Source organism: Cyprinus carpio, chromosome A13 (assembly GCF_018340385.1).
Source record: "Cyprinus carpio isolate SPL01 chromosome A13, ASM1834038v1, whole genome shotgun sequence".
NCBI lineage: Eukaryota > Metazoa > Chordata > Actinopteri > Cypriniformes > Cyprinidae > Cyprinus > Cyprinus carpio.
Window position 1 is genome coordinate 26784043 of NC_056584.1, and position 19010 is coordinate 26803052.

At 37.2% G+C, this 19010-nt stretch overlaps 1 protein-coding gene across 1 annotated transcript; it reads right to left on the minus strand.

The window, feature by feature from the left end:
• Window positions 1-313: 313 nt before the first annotated feature.
• On the minus strand, window positions 314-2797 carry LOC109084185 (interferon regulatory factor 2-binding protein 2-A). The gene is made up of 2 exons (XM_019098877.2): window positions 1826-2797; window positions 314-1439 (listed from the first exon to the last, which is right to left on the minus strand). The coding sequence occupies exons 1-2, from the start codon at window positions 2589-2591 to the stop codon at window positions 781-783; spliced, it is 1425 nt and encodes a 474-aa protein (XP_018954422.2). The 5' UTR covers window positions 2592-2797; the 3' UTR covers window positions 314-780.
• Between the last annotated feature and the right edge of the window lie 16213 nt (window positions 2798-19010).

Here is a 19010-nt window from a genome sequence, read left to right on the forward strand (position 1 = left end):
CCCAAACACGACCCAGATAACTGGTTAAGGTAATGATTTACACATCAGTGATCATATTACATGTCACTGCTTTAACTACAACCGCAATAACAAGCTACCCCGGGAAATAATAATTATATATTAACTAGGCTACACGCTGATCATTGGTGTTTACTAAATGCACTGTAACATGAGCGCTGTAATGTAAAGCGTGACCTTGTTAAACATAATAATTGAAAAACACATCCGAGATCCCGTGCGTTGGACGTGTGCCCAGCCAAAAGCAACCGCTCCAGCGCTCAGATCCTCAGAAGAAGCAAGCAGAGACTCTACGTTAATACAAGATCAGAAAATGTATTTGGCAATTTTAAACAAGTGCATACAAGTACAGCTAGAAGCGTTTTCCAATGTTTGCCAAGTGCTCGTAGAGTTGCATTAGTCACATTCTACGTTTAACAGGAACTGCCACCATACCTAAAAGTACATCAAGAAATCGTTAAACATCGACAAAGTAGAACGTAGTCCGTTATAATGAGTACATACCTTTTATCTTCAAAAAATATAGAAACACAATGTATTCAAAAAATCAAAAAATGTACAGCAATGTTTACCAAGTATGCATGTCCCTCATATGTCCATTATATACAAGTCCGTTAGTTTCTGTCTGGATGGTATGCATGTGATATTCATATTTATATATTTATATAGACCGACATTTTTGAATATTTAAAAAAAAAGGTAAAAAGCGCAATCAAGTGTCTCTCTCCTTTTTTACTTTGACGTCTCCTGCCAGAATGGTGGCTATTTCGCCTTGCATGAAAGCCCACGGTACGTTGGAGCCCACCAGGGGCATTTCTCGCCGCTCGGACAGTACACTTCTCCGGTCGCACCCTGCTGTTTGATGCTCTCCCGGGAGCAAGGGAAGCAGAACTTGTGAGACGGCACTGAAGGGCACTGCACAAAGTGTGTGTCCTCTAGCCTCTCGTGGCAAAGCGTGCAGCACAGCGGGATGCTGCTGGGAACCGAGGAGTCTGGGATGCTCTGCGGATGCACCGGATCCATGCCCGGCACGTGAGGTGCCCCCGCGCCCTGCGCCAGCCGCCGCTGGTTGGGTGACAGCGGGCTGCTGCTGTTTCTGCGTGTCGTCGAGTGCACTTGGTTGGCGTCCTTGGGCGAGCTGTTACCACCGGCGTTGTCCGCGGCCAGAATGAGCGCCGCAATGGGCGAACTTCCGTTCTGAGTGGCGGCCGTGGCGGCCTCCGGTGGGGTGGTGCGAGGGTGAGGGGATATTGTGGAGGGCGGGGAGGCGAAGCTGGGTGGTGGCCCCGGGGGCATTTTCAATCCGTCTCCCGCCGGGAGCCACTGCTGTCCATCTCCGTTAATCTTGGCGGCGGTGCCGCCCTCTCCGTCAGGCTCCGGCGAAGCTTTTCTCTTCATATTCTTGGGATGTTTGCCTCGATCTGCAAAAAAGCATGAGCATGAATGAATTATAGCACACAAAGCATCTCTATGTGGCAGACGCAGTGATGCACTGTAGAGCCAGACGTAACAATGAGGCTGACTGCAGAAGCACCACATGCAAATACACGTTGAGCTTTGATCAGCGGAAATTTTCTTTGCAGCTGACTCATGCCATAGTGCTCTCATTCAAACCAGACCATTTATGAGACTACAGTAGCATTGTTTTGTAGTGCACTGCATGCATTCATCTATAATATACAGTCTAGGAATGCAGAATGAATATATATATTTGCACATTTGACTGTTTTTCACTCTTTGTAAGTCTGTATCAGTCCATCCGTTTGCAACTACACTGAAACTGCACCAAAAAGCGTTTCATACCGACCTGATTTGGACGCAGGAGCGTTCGTTTCGTACATGACTCTCTGCTGCATGTGCTCCTTCTTGAATCTGCTGTCGTACGCGTTCAGCGCCATTATATCCCGGGACGTTTTGTTCTTGATCCAGTCGTCCGCCCGGTTCTTGTGGCTGTCGCTGATCTCCGGCGTCATGCTGTCCGGTCTGTGCTTGTCCTTGTCGTGCTCCGTGCTGGAGACCGAGGCTGGCCGCTTGTTTCCGCCGAGATCGCCGTGGCTGAGACCGGGTCTGCCGTTGATCGCGTGAGCCATGCTGCCGTTCACCAGAGGCACTAAATTGGGCGGCACGCCGCTAGTCCTGCGCGGGTTTGGACTCTGGCGGTTGAGCTCCGGAGGGTCGTCCGGTTTTGAGAATCCGTTCGGGACCGGGAGTCCGTTCGCCTGCCGCGCAGACTGATACTCGGGTCTGGGTGGACGCTCCGAAGACAGCGGGTAGCGGTCCAGAGGCTGCGGCGGGCGCGAGCCCGGGTCTCCAGACGCGTGATTCATCGCCTGGATCTCTTTCCCCGATAACTGTTTCCCCGGCCCCGCCGGTCTGCCGTCCTGAAATCCATGGGCTCTCTTGAGCTGCCGCGCGGTTTCAATGACAAACTCGATCCTGTCTGCTCCCTCGTAGTTGACACATCCTCTGCAAACGGGCTCGGTAAAATCCCAGATCATAGCCCACGGCATGCGGGGCAAATCGCATAAATAACACGACTGCCTCCTCGAAGCAGCAACCGCCGCGGACGACATCGCTCTTTTAGGTGGAAAACCCTCCGAAAACACAGCGCAATCCTCTCAGAAGTGTCCGCGGATGCTGTGGGAAAACGAGGTAGGCTCCTCTCGAGAAATAATTGAGTTACAAACAGAACTTCATAGTAGTGTGCGCTTTACTACGACGCTCGCTCGGTCTCTCTCACTCACTACTACCGCGGCCAGACCGGGCTCAATGTGGAGCAGTGACGTCACTCTGACACTCCGCTTCTATTTACTTGATTCTTCGACAGAAGCAGATAGAACGCCCCCTCCGGCGCATGCGCGCGCCCCTCCTCCTCCTCCCGTCGTCTTCTCCTTTATTTAACTCTACTTGAATCGAGGCCAGAGCTGCGACGGCGGCGGCGAGAAGTAGGAAATAAGAGAAAGAGCGCTTTCGATATCACCGACGCGCTGGAAACGATTCGGAGCCGAAAGTTCTGTTCAGACTCGACTGACGCACGACGGACGCTGTATGCAAATCAGACAAAGTCTTACCGTAAGGAATAATGAGCTTTTTCAATCGAATTTCGTTCCCACGGTCATGGAAAACATGGAAATATGAGGGAGTTGAGATTTACAGGCATGGGAAAGTGGAAATTAATGAAATCTTGTTGTAGTGGATATGCTATTTTTTTGTTATTAGCATGAAATTGCTCTATAATTATTATTTTTTGTATCCATTAAAACACAAACGACTGGAAAACCATGAAAAAGGTGTGGTTATTTATTTAATTTAATTTTTATTTAAATTTTCTATTCAAATTGAACATTTATTTTATAATTCAAGTTTATTCTTAATTTAATAAATTATAATATTTTAGAATGTTTTAGAAAAACAATATAGTATAGTAGTACACAATACAAAATACAATAAAAATAAATGAATAAAATCAAATTATTGTAATTAGTATTATCATTGTTAAATATTCAAAGTATAAATTCATAGGCTGGCTGCTGTAGACTAAACTGAGATGATCTCAGATCAGCCTGTGTTGACTCATGCATTAAAATAACAATAAAATATGTCTGTTTGGAGATCCCCCTACATTCCTGTACAGAATCACTAACACACCAGTCAGAACTCATCAACTCACAATAATAAGAGTCTTGTGTGTCACACTCATGAAATAAAACTCTCACTTTCATTTATGCCACACAGACTCAACATCAAATCTAATTTTTGTTCTCGTTTAGATGCTTATAAACGTCACTAGGTACAAAATGTCCAGAGTGCAGTGAGAAGAACCAACAAATAGCTTTGTAGGTCCTTCTCTTTTGTCTTGGCTCCGTTCCAACTGAGTGCAGCTTCAGGGCTCTTTGGGTGAAGCAATGCGTCTGAAATCTGCAGACACAAGGCAGGATGTGTTTGTGCAAGCCCTCGTGACGCTGGAAAGAGGAAGTAAGATGTTTAGTCACGTACCCACAGCTCGCCTCGCCCTTCTCAACGAACATTAAATCTGCTGGATCGCAGCCAGGGCTTATGATCAACCCTCCTAAAGGAATTGCAGCGCTAGGGTGTGTTTTGTACCCGAGAAACTGTAAATACCGCCTCTTCTTTCTGGCCTGACAACTAATTCCTCAGGTTTGCATTCTGGGAAGGCCGATCGGATTTCACATGAACACATTCTGTAAGGCTGGTGTCACTCAAGGGCAACGTCTCAGAGATGCAAGGCATAAGGTCATTGCTTGATATGGTTTTCTCCATCAACTGGCGGCTCAGTCACAAACAACAGTGAAAAACAATGGTGAATGGAAATAATAATAACAATGCATAAAAAGCATGCATATTTAGGAAACAAAAAACCGGACTACAGTTTAAACAGGGATAAACACGGTTCGTGTCGACCATAATGTGTTTGTGCAGTGAATCATTAGAAACCGAAATCAAAAATCATACTCAAATTATAAAGAGCATGCATTTAATAGTCTTATTCATTCTTGTAATATAATAGGCTTAATGTTGGGGTTATAATTCATGGTTATATTAATACATTTCAGTGTTTGATTATTTTTGTTTGTTTGTTTACTTACAGTTTTGATGCTCACCATCATATAAAATTAATAAACTCATATTCATTCATAATTTGTACGAGTGTGGCTCTTACAAATGATTTGGCTCCAATCACACTTTTGATTACATCATAATCGAGTTTGGTAATATTAATGTTTTTTTGGTTTACTTTTGTATTATTTAGAATTTTGGAACCGTGTTAGCAGGTCACCAAATATAAAATATGCTATTTAAAATTAATTAACTAATTAATTATTATAAAATTTGACCAGTCATGGCTCTTACAAATGATTCATCTCCAATCAGACGTTTTGATTCCTTCATAATCCAGCTTGGTAATATAAATATATTTCAGAGTTTGAATGTTTGTATCATTTACAATTTTGGCGCTGCATTCGGTCACCACATGATTTTAAAAATACAACTCTACTTCCTAAAGCAAAACCAGTTGAGAAACACTCGCTCATGACTCAGCACTTCTCAAGCACTGCCTCATTGTGGAACACAGTTAAAATAACACATCGGAAAGAAAACATCACATCGAGAGGCTCCTGAAAAACAGCATGTGAACCATCAAAACCAAGTGTGTTTGAATCAAGAGGGAAACACCAATACCTAAGAATATCAGTGTTTTGTTTTACGATAGACCGTTTCCTCTTTCCTCTCAGGCTTTCTCCCTTCCATAACGTGGCCCATTTTCTGTGTTATATAACTCATCTGCTACAGATGTTCAGGGACGTGGTACTGTACATGAAAACAGCACAAATTAAATATTGATATTGTTATAGTCGCAAACGTAAAGGTTATATAAAAGTCACAAATGCTTCTCATCTTGAAGCATCATCAAAAACACTACTTGTGTTCCCAAAAGGTTCCTTTTAGGTCTCGGAAATGGACCCAGACACATTCACAGAGACGCAGACGGTATTAAACAACGTGTGCTGTGCTTTTGGGTTGGCTGAAGTGTGTCGAGTGAACCCGCTGACACGATGTCACCGCGTTTCCTCGCGCATGCAGGCAGTCTGTAAACTCTCCTTTCCTCCCTTTGATTGGCTGTACATTTCTCAGGAAATGGTTACCATGGCAACCCCAGCGCTCACCAGGATAGCCCCACTGACAGGCAACATCCTGTTTACGGTGTTGCTATTTTGTCTCACCAATTCAACTGAGAATGTTGTTGATGCGAGTTATGAGTTTCTTGTGCAAGCTCAGTTTTGTGATCACTGACCCGTATACAGTCATTTCATGTAGCAGGCTGCATGAAGTATTTATTGCATATATACACATTAAAACATAACATTCATTTAGAAAAAAAAGGAGGAGAATATAGGCTATTCAAGAAGCAAATAGCCAGAAATATGCAGAATTATTTACATACTACCCCATTATTATGTTGTGTACATTTACATTTAAGCATTTAGCTTTTGTTCCACTTTTGTTTTGTTCCACAATTTGCACAAAAGTATCTGCTAAATGCATAAATGCACAGAAAATGTGAATGTCTTTCAACTTAAAGTGTCTCACAATAAAGGAACAAAAGCAATTTGTCACTATATACTCTGACAATATTAAATCAATATTAACGTAGTTTTGCTGTAATTAGCATTATTGCATTATATATAGGAAAACATACTTATTTCAATATTAATTTTAATAAAAGCAAATAAAACATACTTTTTTGCTTTAAATGACTATTAAGTTCATAATTTATGATTGTTACATCTGATGACATTTACTTTGATAAATGATTACACAAATTATATGTATATATTATAGATGTACATGTGTGTGTATACACACACACACACACACACACACACACACACACAACTATATATAATCAAAACTGATTTACTGAAACTATTAATTTCTGGATATTTTCAAAACAGGCATATATTCATCTGGTTGTTATGAACTATGTACATTATATACTGACAAAAATATACTCATTGGAGCGTTCTCACTTTGTCGGAGCAAACAGCAAATATTTGGTGACACTGAGGAGGTAGAGCAATTATAAAATGGAGGAATTTAGTCAAAATGGAGGGCCTGAGAGAGAAGAAAGAGAAGCAGAAGAAATGTGCTGGGCGTCTGGAATCTGGGGGCTGGAGGCTGCAGAGGTGATGTCATCGGAGCAGAGGAGCTGGAGAAAAACAACTCTCTTTCTTTATTCAGATCCTCTTTGCAGTCCCAGCAGGGGAGGGGAGGGCGGCTTGGCAGGCAGCCGTGGCAGGGGCTGCTGGGAAATGGTAAAGGATGCCAAGCAGGCTCTGCAGCCAACATTAGTGGCTCACATCTTTGTTCTCTGAAACCTGGTGTGCTGCCAACGCCTCATTTCAGCTCCCCGCCATGATTTACACTGGATATAGGCCAATTCCTGAGAGCTCGCAATCCTCTCTGTTGCGCGCGGCCGCTCTCGCTCTCCTTCAAAGGCTCGCTGCCAAACATGCAGCAGTTTCCATGGCGACGGCGAGCGGAACATAAAAAGTAAGTAATGATTCAGGCAGAGCGCCAGATGTGCCACATGTGCAACAGTAATACAAAAAAAAGCATGATGAAGTAAAAAAGGCCGGTCTTGTCTGGTAATTATGCCAGTTAGGAGAGTTCAATGCAAAATAAAAACAGAATACTAAACATTTTTAAGCCGTTGCTAGGGTGTTGCTAAGCAGCTGTTAAGAATGTTACAAGCAAACATTCCGAAGTCTGGTTACAAAGTAACAGCACAGCTTTCATGAACGTACCCTTTCATCGATCAATAGCGTAAGGCATTCAAATGAAAACTAAAAGCTTTTCTTTTTAAAAAGGCAAAACAGACGCTCTAATGTTGTCTTTGCCGTAGCTCATGAAAAGCATGCTGTCATTGCCAGATGAGAAGAGATGTGGTTTCCTGTTAAAATCCCCTGTCATTTGCACATACAGCATAGCATCCACTCTGAAAAACTCGCATTTAAATGTTAGAATTGAGGTTGACTGACTTGTACAGGAAATACACGTCTGAGAAAAAAAAAGGGGGTTGTGCAGCCAAAATAAGGCCTCTTAATAGTCAGCCACTTAATAGTAAGGCCAAGATTTCCGTGGTTAGCTGTTAAACCAAATAAAAAATATGCCATTTAAAATTAATCCAGTCAGATTCATACGTAATTTGAAAAGTCAAGGCTCTTGTTTTATTTATAAAATATAAACATTCATTAAATAAACAAAAAATAAAATGAATGAATAGAAAATAAATAAATAAAAATTAACAATAAATAAATCTAATAAAATGAAGGAATAAAAAACAAAAAACAAACACACATGTGGGCACATGTAGATCTATTCACAAACTGTTGTTTTGTATGTAACATGACTCTTACCTTCATCTAACATCACCCAGGTTGAGCTGGCAGGTGTGTGTGTGATGACATCTACAGCTCTATGTAAATGAAGTGTGGGTGGTGTGGTCTCTTCTCACACTTTTGGTTTCACATGCATTTATGGAACAAGCCTGCTTTCAGAGAATGAATCACTAGAAACCAGTTTTGCCCATTAAATTTCATTTTGTAATGTGCACTCACCCTTATAAATGTCGTAACAATATCAAGGCTTTTTTTAGTTTTAGCTCATACTTTCCAGACATTATAAATTACTCAGCCTTAAACTACTTGGGAAAAAAATGCATTTATTGTACACTGATTATGCCTATTAACTCGACACGTCAGGTCATGCCAACAGTTAGTCACACCTAGATTTAATATATTTGCTGATTATCTCAGTGCATGTACACAACCTGATAATAAACTTTTTTTTTGGCACGGTCTGGTTTTTAAAATCTATATTTGATGGTTATCAGATTAGGAATAACTATGCATGTACACAATGTTCATTTGCCTGTATTCAAGAATTGTAAACACTTTCATTATCAGTTATATTACTGAGCACATACCAGTCCTTGCATAAAGTTATGATGATGTAGTTTATTCTGAAGAACAGCCGTCAATCAGACAGTCTAGTGGGCGGGGCTTGGCTAGAAAAAAAGTTATGGTATCTGGTCTTTAATGATGTTCTCAAAACTTTAGCACAAAAACATTTATACATTGTTGATGGAACGTTTTTCTGAAACTTTTCAGATGGATGTTCATGTTTTTTAAGTGTAACTGCTTGTTTCAGAACGTTCAGAGAACTTTCAAAAGTAACATTCCCTTAATGTTTGAAAATGATCAAATAGAATGTTCTCAATATTAAAACATTCAAAAAATTCTGAAAGTTCAGAGACGATTCAGAAATAATCTCAATGTAACAAAAATTTGTTTCACTCAATTTTTTTATGGTTCTTCTGTAATTCTGTGGTGCTAATTACTATTACTATTTATTTTCATGTAGCATTGATATTTTGGTACATATTTAGGTCGGGTAAATTTTAGAACTTCTGTCCTTAATTATGAAACCTTGGTTTAGTACAGATACATTTTTTTTAAAGATATTTTCCCTTTCCAAAAAATTAAATAACATATAAATACCAGTAAAATTCTGTAATATTCTAGACAAAATTCATCCAATGTATCACTTCTGCTAACTGTTTGTTAAACAGTTGTCGTTAGCTCAGTATTATGCATTAGTAATAACAAATTTTTTAGTTTTCATGAGCACTGATGATACACTTCACAAACGTCAAAGAAATATTAAATATAAAAGAAAAACTAAAGTTTTATAAAAATCTGTTTCACGGTGCAATGTTTGCTGAATTATAAAATGCAATGTTCCTTTAAACGCATGCATAAAAACAAACGTTTGGATGTTTCATAATGGTTGCAAAACGATTCCCTTCATGTTCGCATTTTTTTAACATCACAAATCTTTTACACTGTACTATAATATTCCACGTCATCATTTTTACGACTTTTATTGCATTCTTGTTTGGTGAGTATAGAAATGATTTCCAGTCCTCCATCCCAGCTGATATAAGTGAAAGTGTGGAGGGCATCAGTATGACATTAACTCTCTCTCTGCATCCATTTAGTTGCATCAGAAACTGCTGGAAATCAGTGTCAAACCCAGCCACTTATATGAATGACAAGCAGCAGATATGGCTGCTAGCTACGGCCGCCTGCGCCACACTTGCTTGTCGACTTTAAAGTGTGGATTTTTCAAACGGATTTCTCTCAGAATGGAGTGACAGAAGGAAGTCGAGCCAGACACTTGAAAGGGAATGTTATGGGGTGTACTGAATAATCTCTTTCATCCGAAGCCATGGCTGTCATTACCCATGCTAGCGCTCTAACTCGCGTTAACCCGCTTTAGCAGGGTTATCAGACAGTGACAACGAAGAGCTGGTAATACATGTCTTGATTAAAAAGCCAAATGTGATCTCATTCAGTCAGACTTTGGACCTGAAGAATAGCCCTGCAGGTCCAAACACTGTAAACTAAAGATCAGACGCATGCAACACTTTGATCACTGATCATATAAGAATGCAACAAGTCATAAAGATAATGATAATAATATACCCAGACTATTGGTCTGAGAGCTTATTCAGAGCTTATTCTAGAAAAATACACTTTTTAATTTAAGTGTGTGTAGATTATACACATATTATATGAAATTATAATAATAAATATAAACTTAAGTAAATATCACTTATTAAATTAAAATAAATCATATTTATTTCCTGAAATGTATCACGGTTTCCATAAAAATATGAAGCTGTTCCAAACTGCAGTAAATCATCATATTAGAATGATTTCTGAAGAATCATGTGACGCTGAAGACTGGAGTAATGATGCTAAAAATTCAGCTGCGCATCACAGAAATAAATTACATTTTACAGTATATTTACAAAGAAAACAATCATTTTAAACTGCTATAATATTTCACAATATTACTGATTTTACTGTACCTTTTGATAAAATAAATGCAGCCTTGAACAGAAGAGACTTCTTTCAAAGACAATTTTGAAAACACCTTACAGTCGCCAATATATAGGCATAATTATGATAATTTTATAGACAATTTTGTTTACTTTTGTATGTTAAACAATGTTGGAAGTGCCTCGCCCTTTGGCAGCAAACATGCTCATCAGGGACGGCAGACAGACAGAGTCTGACCTTAAAAGACCGCATTGGACTCGTGGCATCAGACCCGAGGCACTTTTTCTACACTTAATGTGGACTAGTTTGCATCGAGATAAAGGCATCAGCAACAGCTCAATGTCTAATGTGCTTCCTGCCAGACTGTCAGCGCTGCTTTGTGACTCCAGACCAGCTCACATGATCGCTAACTCTGTTTATGATGATAACACAAGCAAAGTTCAGTCTACAACCTAAACATCTGATTCACACGAGTCTTATTCAGCCGTACATTTCAATGATATTCTGCTCTTTAGATATGGCTTGATTTGGTTCCCTCCATTACAATTCATTTCAGTTCATTTCAAAATACAATAAATAAAATTAAATATAAATGCATAATAAATAATATTTAAAACATAAAATACAAATAATATATATAATAAATATATATATATATATATATATATATATATATATATATATATATATATAATAAGATGTGAATAATATTTATATTTTTATATATATATATATATATATATATATATATATATATATATATATATTTATTATATATATATATATATATATATATATATATATATATATATATATATATATTTATATATATATATATCTATATATATATATATATATATATATATATATATATATATATATATATATTATATATATATATTTTAAAGAAATGCCCACTTGGTTTGTAATTTAAACATTATTTATTTGTAAACATTATAAATTTCAAAAAATTATTATATATATGAATATTTTTCTGCACATATTTACTGTCATTAGTATTTATTAATTTAAACATTATTTATTTGTAAATATTATAAATCACCAAACTTGTTTCACAGGTCGAAGTCAAAGAACACGTAAACCTGTGTTACACATTAACTCCAGTCACCTTTCTCCCAGGTCTCAGGTCAGTGTAGAGGGTTTATCTAACCTCATTAGATGTACACGACCACAAACACCACGAGGTTGAACAAAGCGTACCTTGTTTGAGTGTGTCAGCCGATCGGCCGCACCCAGAGCTGTGACAGACACACAGAACGCATGAATGAACGGCCACAACAGCACAATGAAGGATATGTATTAATGGGTGTGCAGGTTTGCTGTAGATCTCCATTTGACAAAGCTGTGGGAGTTCAGCGGGAGTTCAAGCCACATATCCATTATTCATGCGACCCACATGCACTTTTGTGTAGGACGCTGCCTTATCTTGATCTCTATGGGAGAGGGAAATGATAAAGTGAGTTGTATATGAGTGTGGATGTGAGGAAGCACAAAGAATAGCATTTGAGTAGACAATAGTAAAATGTCCCAACCACCATAACAGCCCTCCAACTCTCATGACGAGGAAGTTGTTAAACTGCTACGTAGGTGAAATGTACAGGAAGACACTGACAGAGAAAAGAATGCTACGGTACGTTCAGTTCCGAACAACAGTGACGCTACTGGAACATACACTGAAATTCACACGGCAATTAAAAGTGCATGAATATTATTGCATTAGTTGCATTGCATTAATAGGTAAAAAAAAAAAAAAAAAAAAAAACATATACCCTGAATGCAATACAAGTTGCTTTATATAAACTATAAATGTAAACAAGTGGCATTTCTTTTAAAGATCATTTTAAGTAAAACATTTTATAATGTTTCATAAATATTTGTCAGTTTTGAAATTAGTTTGAAATTTTGAACGAATGAATGAATAAATAGGAAAAAAAAATGATTGGCTTTTACAAAAATATGATTTATGAAACACAAATTTTTTAATAAATACACAATGTAAAACAATCATCCATGAAATGCAAAAAAAAAAAAAAAAAAGTATAAATAAATAAAATGTAAGTACATTACATAAAGAGTTATTTGTTAGTTTAGAAATGATAAAACAATAGATATAGGAAGAAAAAAAAAAAAAAAAAAAAAAAAAAAAAAAAAAAAAAAAAAAAAAAAAAAGTAGAATTTTTTTCAGTCACATAAAATAAAATTATTCCACCCATCTTCCAAACATATTTCCAACAAAATTAAAAAGAAAAAAAAAAGTAAAAAAAAAAAAAAAAAAAAAAAAAAACCTTTTTGGTCGACCACTTCTGCTGAATGTCATTTAAATTTCTTTTTGCACAAAATCCATAAATAAAATTGTGTCATGATGACATGCTAGATTGCGTAAGACTTCCCCACAACGGGGTTTCAAGACACATACATACATACACACATATATATAAAAAAAGATTAAACACAAATAAACAAAAAAAAAAAAAAAAAAAAAAAAAAAAAAAAAAAAACAAAAAAAAAACAGTTTCATCGCCAATAAACGAGAAAAAAAAAAAAAAAAAAAAAAAAAAAAAAAAAAACACCTATGGGTGACATGTATGCCTCAGAACAGCCTCATGGTTGTTGCTTAACCGCAGCTTTTACAGTTACTGTGAAAGTGAGAAAGTGAGAGAGCCAGAAAAACTGGGCCAGCAGTAGATATATGAGCACATTAAGGGAAGTCCAAAAGAAAAATCCCCACCCAGTTAAACCACAGGCCCTGTCAGCAACACATGACCTCATGGAAGCATTGCTTTGTTATCGCTCAAACATTTAAAGCAGCACCATAAACAAAACACACACACACACACACACACACACAAACCACCAAAGGGTTTCAGTGGCTGTTTAAACGGAGCATAAATAAAAGACAAGCATGGTTGCAATAAAGAAACGATTCAACGGCAGACGGCCTTTAACACATTACAAGTCAAACACTCTGTCTGTCACATATTCACCTCAGTCTGAACATTGCACTGCTTCAACACAGTATCAGAGGTTACACCTGAAGTTACAAACAGACACAAACGACTCAATGATTATCAATCAATACTAGTATCGAGCTATAACATGAAGATGCATAGCAACTCCGATCGGCTCAGATTTAGGGGAAATATGATTAGAAATGTCTGAGTTTATACTGAGATTCTGATTACAGACGTTGGTACAAACTGAGAACACCAAGATCTCAACTGAAACTCAAGAGAATGTCTGAAAAACAGAGATATCATTTACTATTAGAGACCTCATTTCTGATGGATCATTCCCATTCTCTCTCATTTCTCAGGCAGGGTGGTGCTACATGCAGATTCATATTCCCATCAGCTCAACAGGGAATAATGGGAATAGAAGCAGTCTGGGATTCACACTAAACCACCAAACAAAACACCTGCTTATCACTGGTTTAAAATCAATAACACTAAACATCTATACTTTTCCAAAGATCCATATTGGCATCATGTTGACAAAGTTTGGTGTGAATTGTATCATTTTTGCAAGAGTAGTATGCAGCTAGATTTTTCCAAAGATCCATATTCAAACCAAAATTAACATTCTGGCAAGATTACATCAAAGTTATGAACAAACGTTCTTCCAGTAACATTAATAGAACGTTCGTTCAACGTTATCTAGTCTATATTAACGTTCTCAAATTGTTATCTATTCATCGTTTATAGAATGTTTCATTTCTGAAACGTTCATGTAACATTTTTTACATGTTACTAGTTTCAGAACATTCAGAAAACATTCTAATGTAATGTTCCCTTAATGTTCGCATAACCAAGAAAAACTGGACGTTTTGAATGTTCTAAGAACATTCAGGAATAACGTTTTCAAAACTAAATGGGAATGTTAGCAAACGTTCCTTATAAAACCATTAGAGACAGACCTACTGTGAGCTACGAGGTTGCCAATCGATCGAATATGCTTTTATTGAAGACATCGGCCTGCATAATTTCAGAGTATTTTTTAATCTAATGTGTTTAATAGCAGAATTTCTGGTGAAAAACTACATTACCCATGATTCCGAAGAGAAATCTCCATTAATCAGAGAATCGAAACAAGAAAATCACACCAAAACAACTCTTTAAAACACACTTTTTTTTGTAACAAGCTTAATCTTTCTATATACGGTACATAATCAACAGTTTTTATATTTACCCACTTTTTGATTTGTCATTTGCAATGCCTCATGGGATTGTAGTTCTTTCCCTCATTAAAGCTGTTTCTCTGCATTTTAAAGAGTTATTTTTGCGTGACTCTTATTTTGATTCTCTGATTGATGGCGATTTCTCATCAGAAATATGGATAATATAGCTTTTCACCATGAATTCTGCTATCAAACACAGTCTTTGACCCTGTTGTCCAGTACTATTTTGCTTCAGATCAGAGTTTGTAATGCTGCGATTCACCTTGTAGCTGTGTGGTTGGGTTCTTGGCTTATGACTCTCAACCAAAAACTTTCTGAACCCCCTATGAGAAAACAACTAATTGGAAAAATACTTTTAAAACCAAGGCTGCTAAAATAAAAGTGGGTGGCCACTGTTGCACTCTCGGGAAATGAGGTCATTTGTTTAGAAAACATCACTAAATATCATGCTTTCCTGCATGATTTCCAAACTAATAGCTATTTACACTAGAGTTTCACTTGTTTAATTAAAACAACCCTTAAACCTATAAAGGTTTGCGTCATGGAAACCACGGAATTCCGGTAAACTCAGGAATCTTTTTTAAACATTGCATTCTGTATCGCCATGACAACTGCTTATTCCACTTCAAAGGGATTTTAGACTAGATAATTCACTTATACAGATGTGTAACTCGTGCAGAGGAACACCACCACTTGTAATATCTATAGTTGCATTCAGAATAGACTGAGAGGGCAGAGTCCTCTGCGTTTACCAGAACTTAGTCATTGACCCTCACTGAGCATGCTCAGTACTGCGGTAGGGTTAGTGACCGCTGGCAACACATCAGACCTCTCCCATCTGCTGATGCAAAGTGCTGCCCACTCATACAAACACACATTTCCCCTCCAGCCGCATTTCCATTCAGTCTAGTGAGCAGCCCAATCGATTCATAGCATATAGCTGAGTCTGGTACAGCGAGGGTGCGCTTGTTTACTTCATCCGAGCGCATGCATGAGTCACACACAGGATGACTGATGACTCAGAGACTGAACACCTTCTCCTGACCTCATAACCCTGCGGCTGGAGTCTTAAAGGGGAAGTCTCCCATTTCCATTCTGGTTCTAAACCAGCTGAATGGAAATATGGCTGTAGGTTAGTCATGAGGCTGACATTCGGACTGTGCTCGGTGATCTCTCCCCTCCTCCAGAGCAGAAACCACCACAGCTATAAACAAACTTCAGACTATATGAATTTCCCCTTGAGCAGCAAATGCACAATTCATTGAAATAAAAATCGCTAAATACACTGCAATTTAATCAAATAAGCTTGAGTCACTTATAACGTGCATTTGTGAAAGCAAAACGCCCAGCGTCTTCCCAAAGTTGTAATGAGAAGCGCTTATAAACCGGCTGTTGTTAACAATAAATAAGCTTTAAGGGCTCACTGAGGTTTTCTGTCAAAATCAAATCAAATATAAAAATGTTTAACGTTTGCAAATGAAGACATTAAGACAGCCGTTAATATTAGTATTGTAATTTTACAGTTGTACTGTAAAATAAAATTAATATTAGAAGTAGTAGTTGATGTAGTAGCATTCTTTATTAATTTTACAGTGAAATATTGAAACATTAAAATTAAAATTATACAATAATACATTATTACTACCACATTTTACTAAAATACATTGAAATATTACAGTAATAATAGAGTAAATACATAAAATACATTGAATATTCCACAGTACAGTACATACATAGAGAAATTGCGTTACTCTCAGACCCCCGGTAATACTAATAATATATACAATACGACAATATAATTTTCTTAAATTCATATAATAGTGAAAAAAAAAATAAAAAACTTATCACACAAAAATACAATCAAAACAAACCAGCACCTCACAATAATTTTGTCCAAACTGTGCAGCCCTACATACAAGCACTGCAAACTTGGAGCTCGAGTTCAGCTTGACAGCCCTACCTTAAAAAAAAAGAAGCTGTGTGACGTAGGCTTTTGTGAACGCTTATTGCTCTAAATAACAATCAATAAGCATCAATAATTAAATTTCCAAAATCATGTCTTGTTGCTCTAAATGACGATCGCTAGGCTTTTATGAACGCTTAGGGGTTTGTTGATCATTCATACAATCTCAAGCACTACTAACAACCACTTTCTAGTAATAAATAACAGAATACCTCTCCTTAAAGCTGTTTGATTTGAGCAATCATTCATGTCAGGTTCTGTTTGTTCAAATAATCTTGCCTTTGCAAAAACACTCATTCAGAATTTCAATCCAGCTGTACATGAACTAGGTTTAAATAGAGGCTGAATCAGCTGAAGGCATGTGAAAGAGATTTGTAATAGCTCTATTTCATTAAGAGAGACATTCATCTGCTGCGGCTCTCACTGAGATCAATGAAGAATTTAAAGCACTGAAATGCCACACACAGACCCACTAAAGCAAGATCATGTCAAATATTTACCTCAAACAAACATATCTGTGAGCTGAAAGCAGAGGAGAGGCTGCATTCAGCCCAGAACTGCATCGGTTTTGAAACAGTACAAAAAAAGCACTATAAAAGAAGAAGAAGTCATGCTGATGTTTGTGCTTTCGTTTTCCTTCCAGAAAATGATCCTGAAGGATGATGTCATGAAGGGGTTTTAACAGGATGAGGACACTAGGGAAACCGATTCAACTAAAACCTAAAAAACAACAACAACAAAAAACTAAACCAGCTAAACAATAATCCAAAGAAAAAAATATTTCGTTTTAAACAGTATTAGGTTAAAAAAAATTATAATAATTATGTTTTTGAAAGATGTATCTTCTGCTCACCAAGGCTGCTTTTATTTGATCAAAAACCCAGAAAAAAAAACCTGAAATACTGTACTAATATTATTAATATTATCTAAATAGGATTATTTTTATATTTTCTTGGTAGAAGGTACTACAGCACGCAAACAGACATGTCAAAAATGACAATATCCACTCACCAAAAAAATTAAATAAATCACAAAATATTTTGGGTGGCAAATTGTGCATCCCTGAATTAATTAATTAAATGCACATGAAATAAAAATGTATAATAATGTTGTATTAAGTATTATTGCACTATAGTTAACCAACACAAGTGTTATTTTAGAATCATTGTGATTCATATGTTGAATGTTTGTTTTCATTTTAACTTTCATAAATTAAATGTTTAGTAATTTTATATTTATAATATGTCCCTTTAATATGTCAGATTGTTTTATTAATTTATATTTCAGTTTCTGTTTTTTAGTACATGAAGCCAAACTTAATACAAATGAGAAATGTTTAGTTAACTACAACAAACCTGCATCAGACAACCTTGCACATACAGATATGCTGTTAAATCAGTGAAATATTACTATCAAATATTGAAGTATTGAATTAAGGGAGTACTGCAAGTAAATATTTTATGTCAAAAGGGTTCAGCTGACACAAAACAAAACAAAACAGAAAACCACTAACTCAACATATTCTCTTTCTGTGAAGAAAAGTACAGCAGTGCAAGAATAACACTGCTGATGGCTGCACTGCGATAGAGAGGAAACAGGAAGTGAAAGTAAATAACGGCCACTGTATCAGCAGAATTTGACCCGGAGTTGGCATGTAGTGGATCTGGATGGCATGATGGAGGATGAGCGGCTGAGTTAAAGCCAGGCCACTGTGAGTGGCACTAACAGGAACAGAAAGGTCACAGGCCAGTGAAGTCAGCTGAGGCCTGCAGCTGTGCTGGGAACATCAATCTGAGCCTTGTTCTGCTCTCTGCGCTCTCCTCCTCCCACATGCCGCTGATTTATGAAAGTAGGCCATCTGCAGCAAAGCTCATGGCTGGAGTCTCCTGGAATCATGAGCCGGCTCTGTTTACATCAGCACCGACTGCAGCGCCGCATTGCACAGTCACCAACGGCAACTGCGGTTATATAAAGCCCACGACACATTTACGTGTTTTTTCCCCCATTGTTGTTGTTGTTGTTGTTGTTGTGTCTCTGTAGAGCTGAAACCCTGCCTGATTCACAAGCACTCGCAATGCAACACCAGCCGTCTTTTTGTAAGAAAAAGAGCTGATAAAGCAGCCTTAGAACCTGTTTATTCCACATTGAACTAATTGGGTTTTATTGCACAACCTAACATTTTACTTAAATATTTTGTTTTTATAATAAACCATAAAACCCGATTTATGGAATAAGTTTAATTTTCAGCCAGCTTTGAGGATTAAAAAAAGATAAAAAAATAAAAAAAAGAATATTATATATATATATATATATATATATATATATATATATTATATATATATATATAAAAACCAATTTGACCAATGTGGAATCGTTAGATTTTATCTGCCATTTGTCTCCAAAT

Coding starts and splice junctions, on each gene's coding strand:
- LOC109084185 (XM_019098877.2), bottom strand. CDS start 2,591: ATGTCGTCCGCGGCGGTTGCTGCTTCGAGGAGGCAGTCGTGTTATTTA. Junction 1,440..1,825: donor CGCTCCTGCGTCCAAATCAG/GTCGGTATGAAA, acceptor GCTTTTTTGCAG/ATCGAGGCAAACATCCCAAG.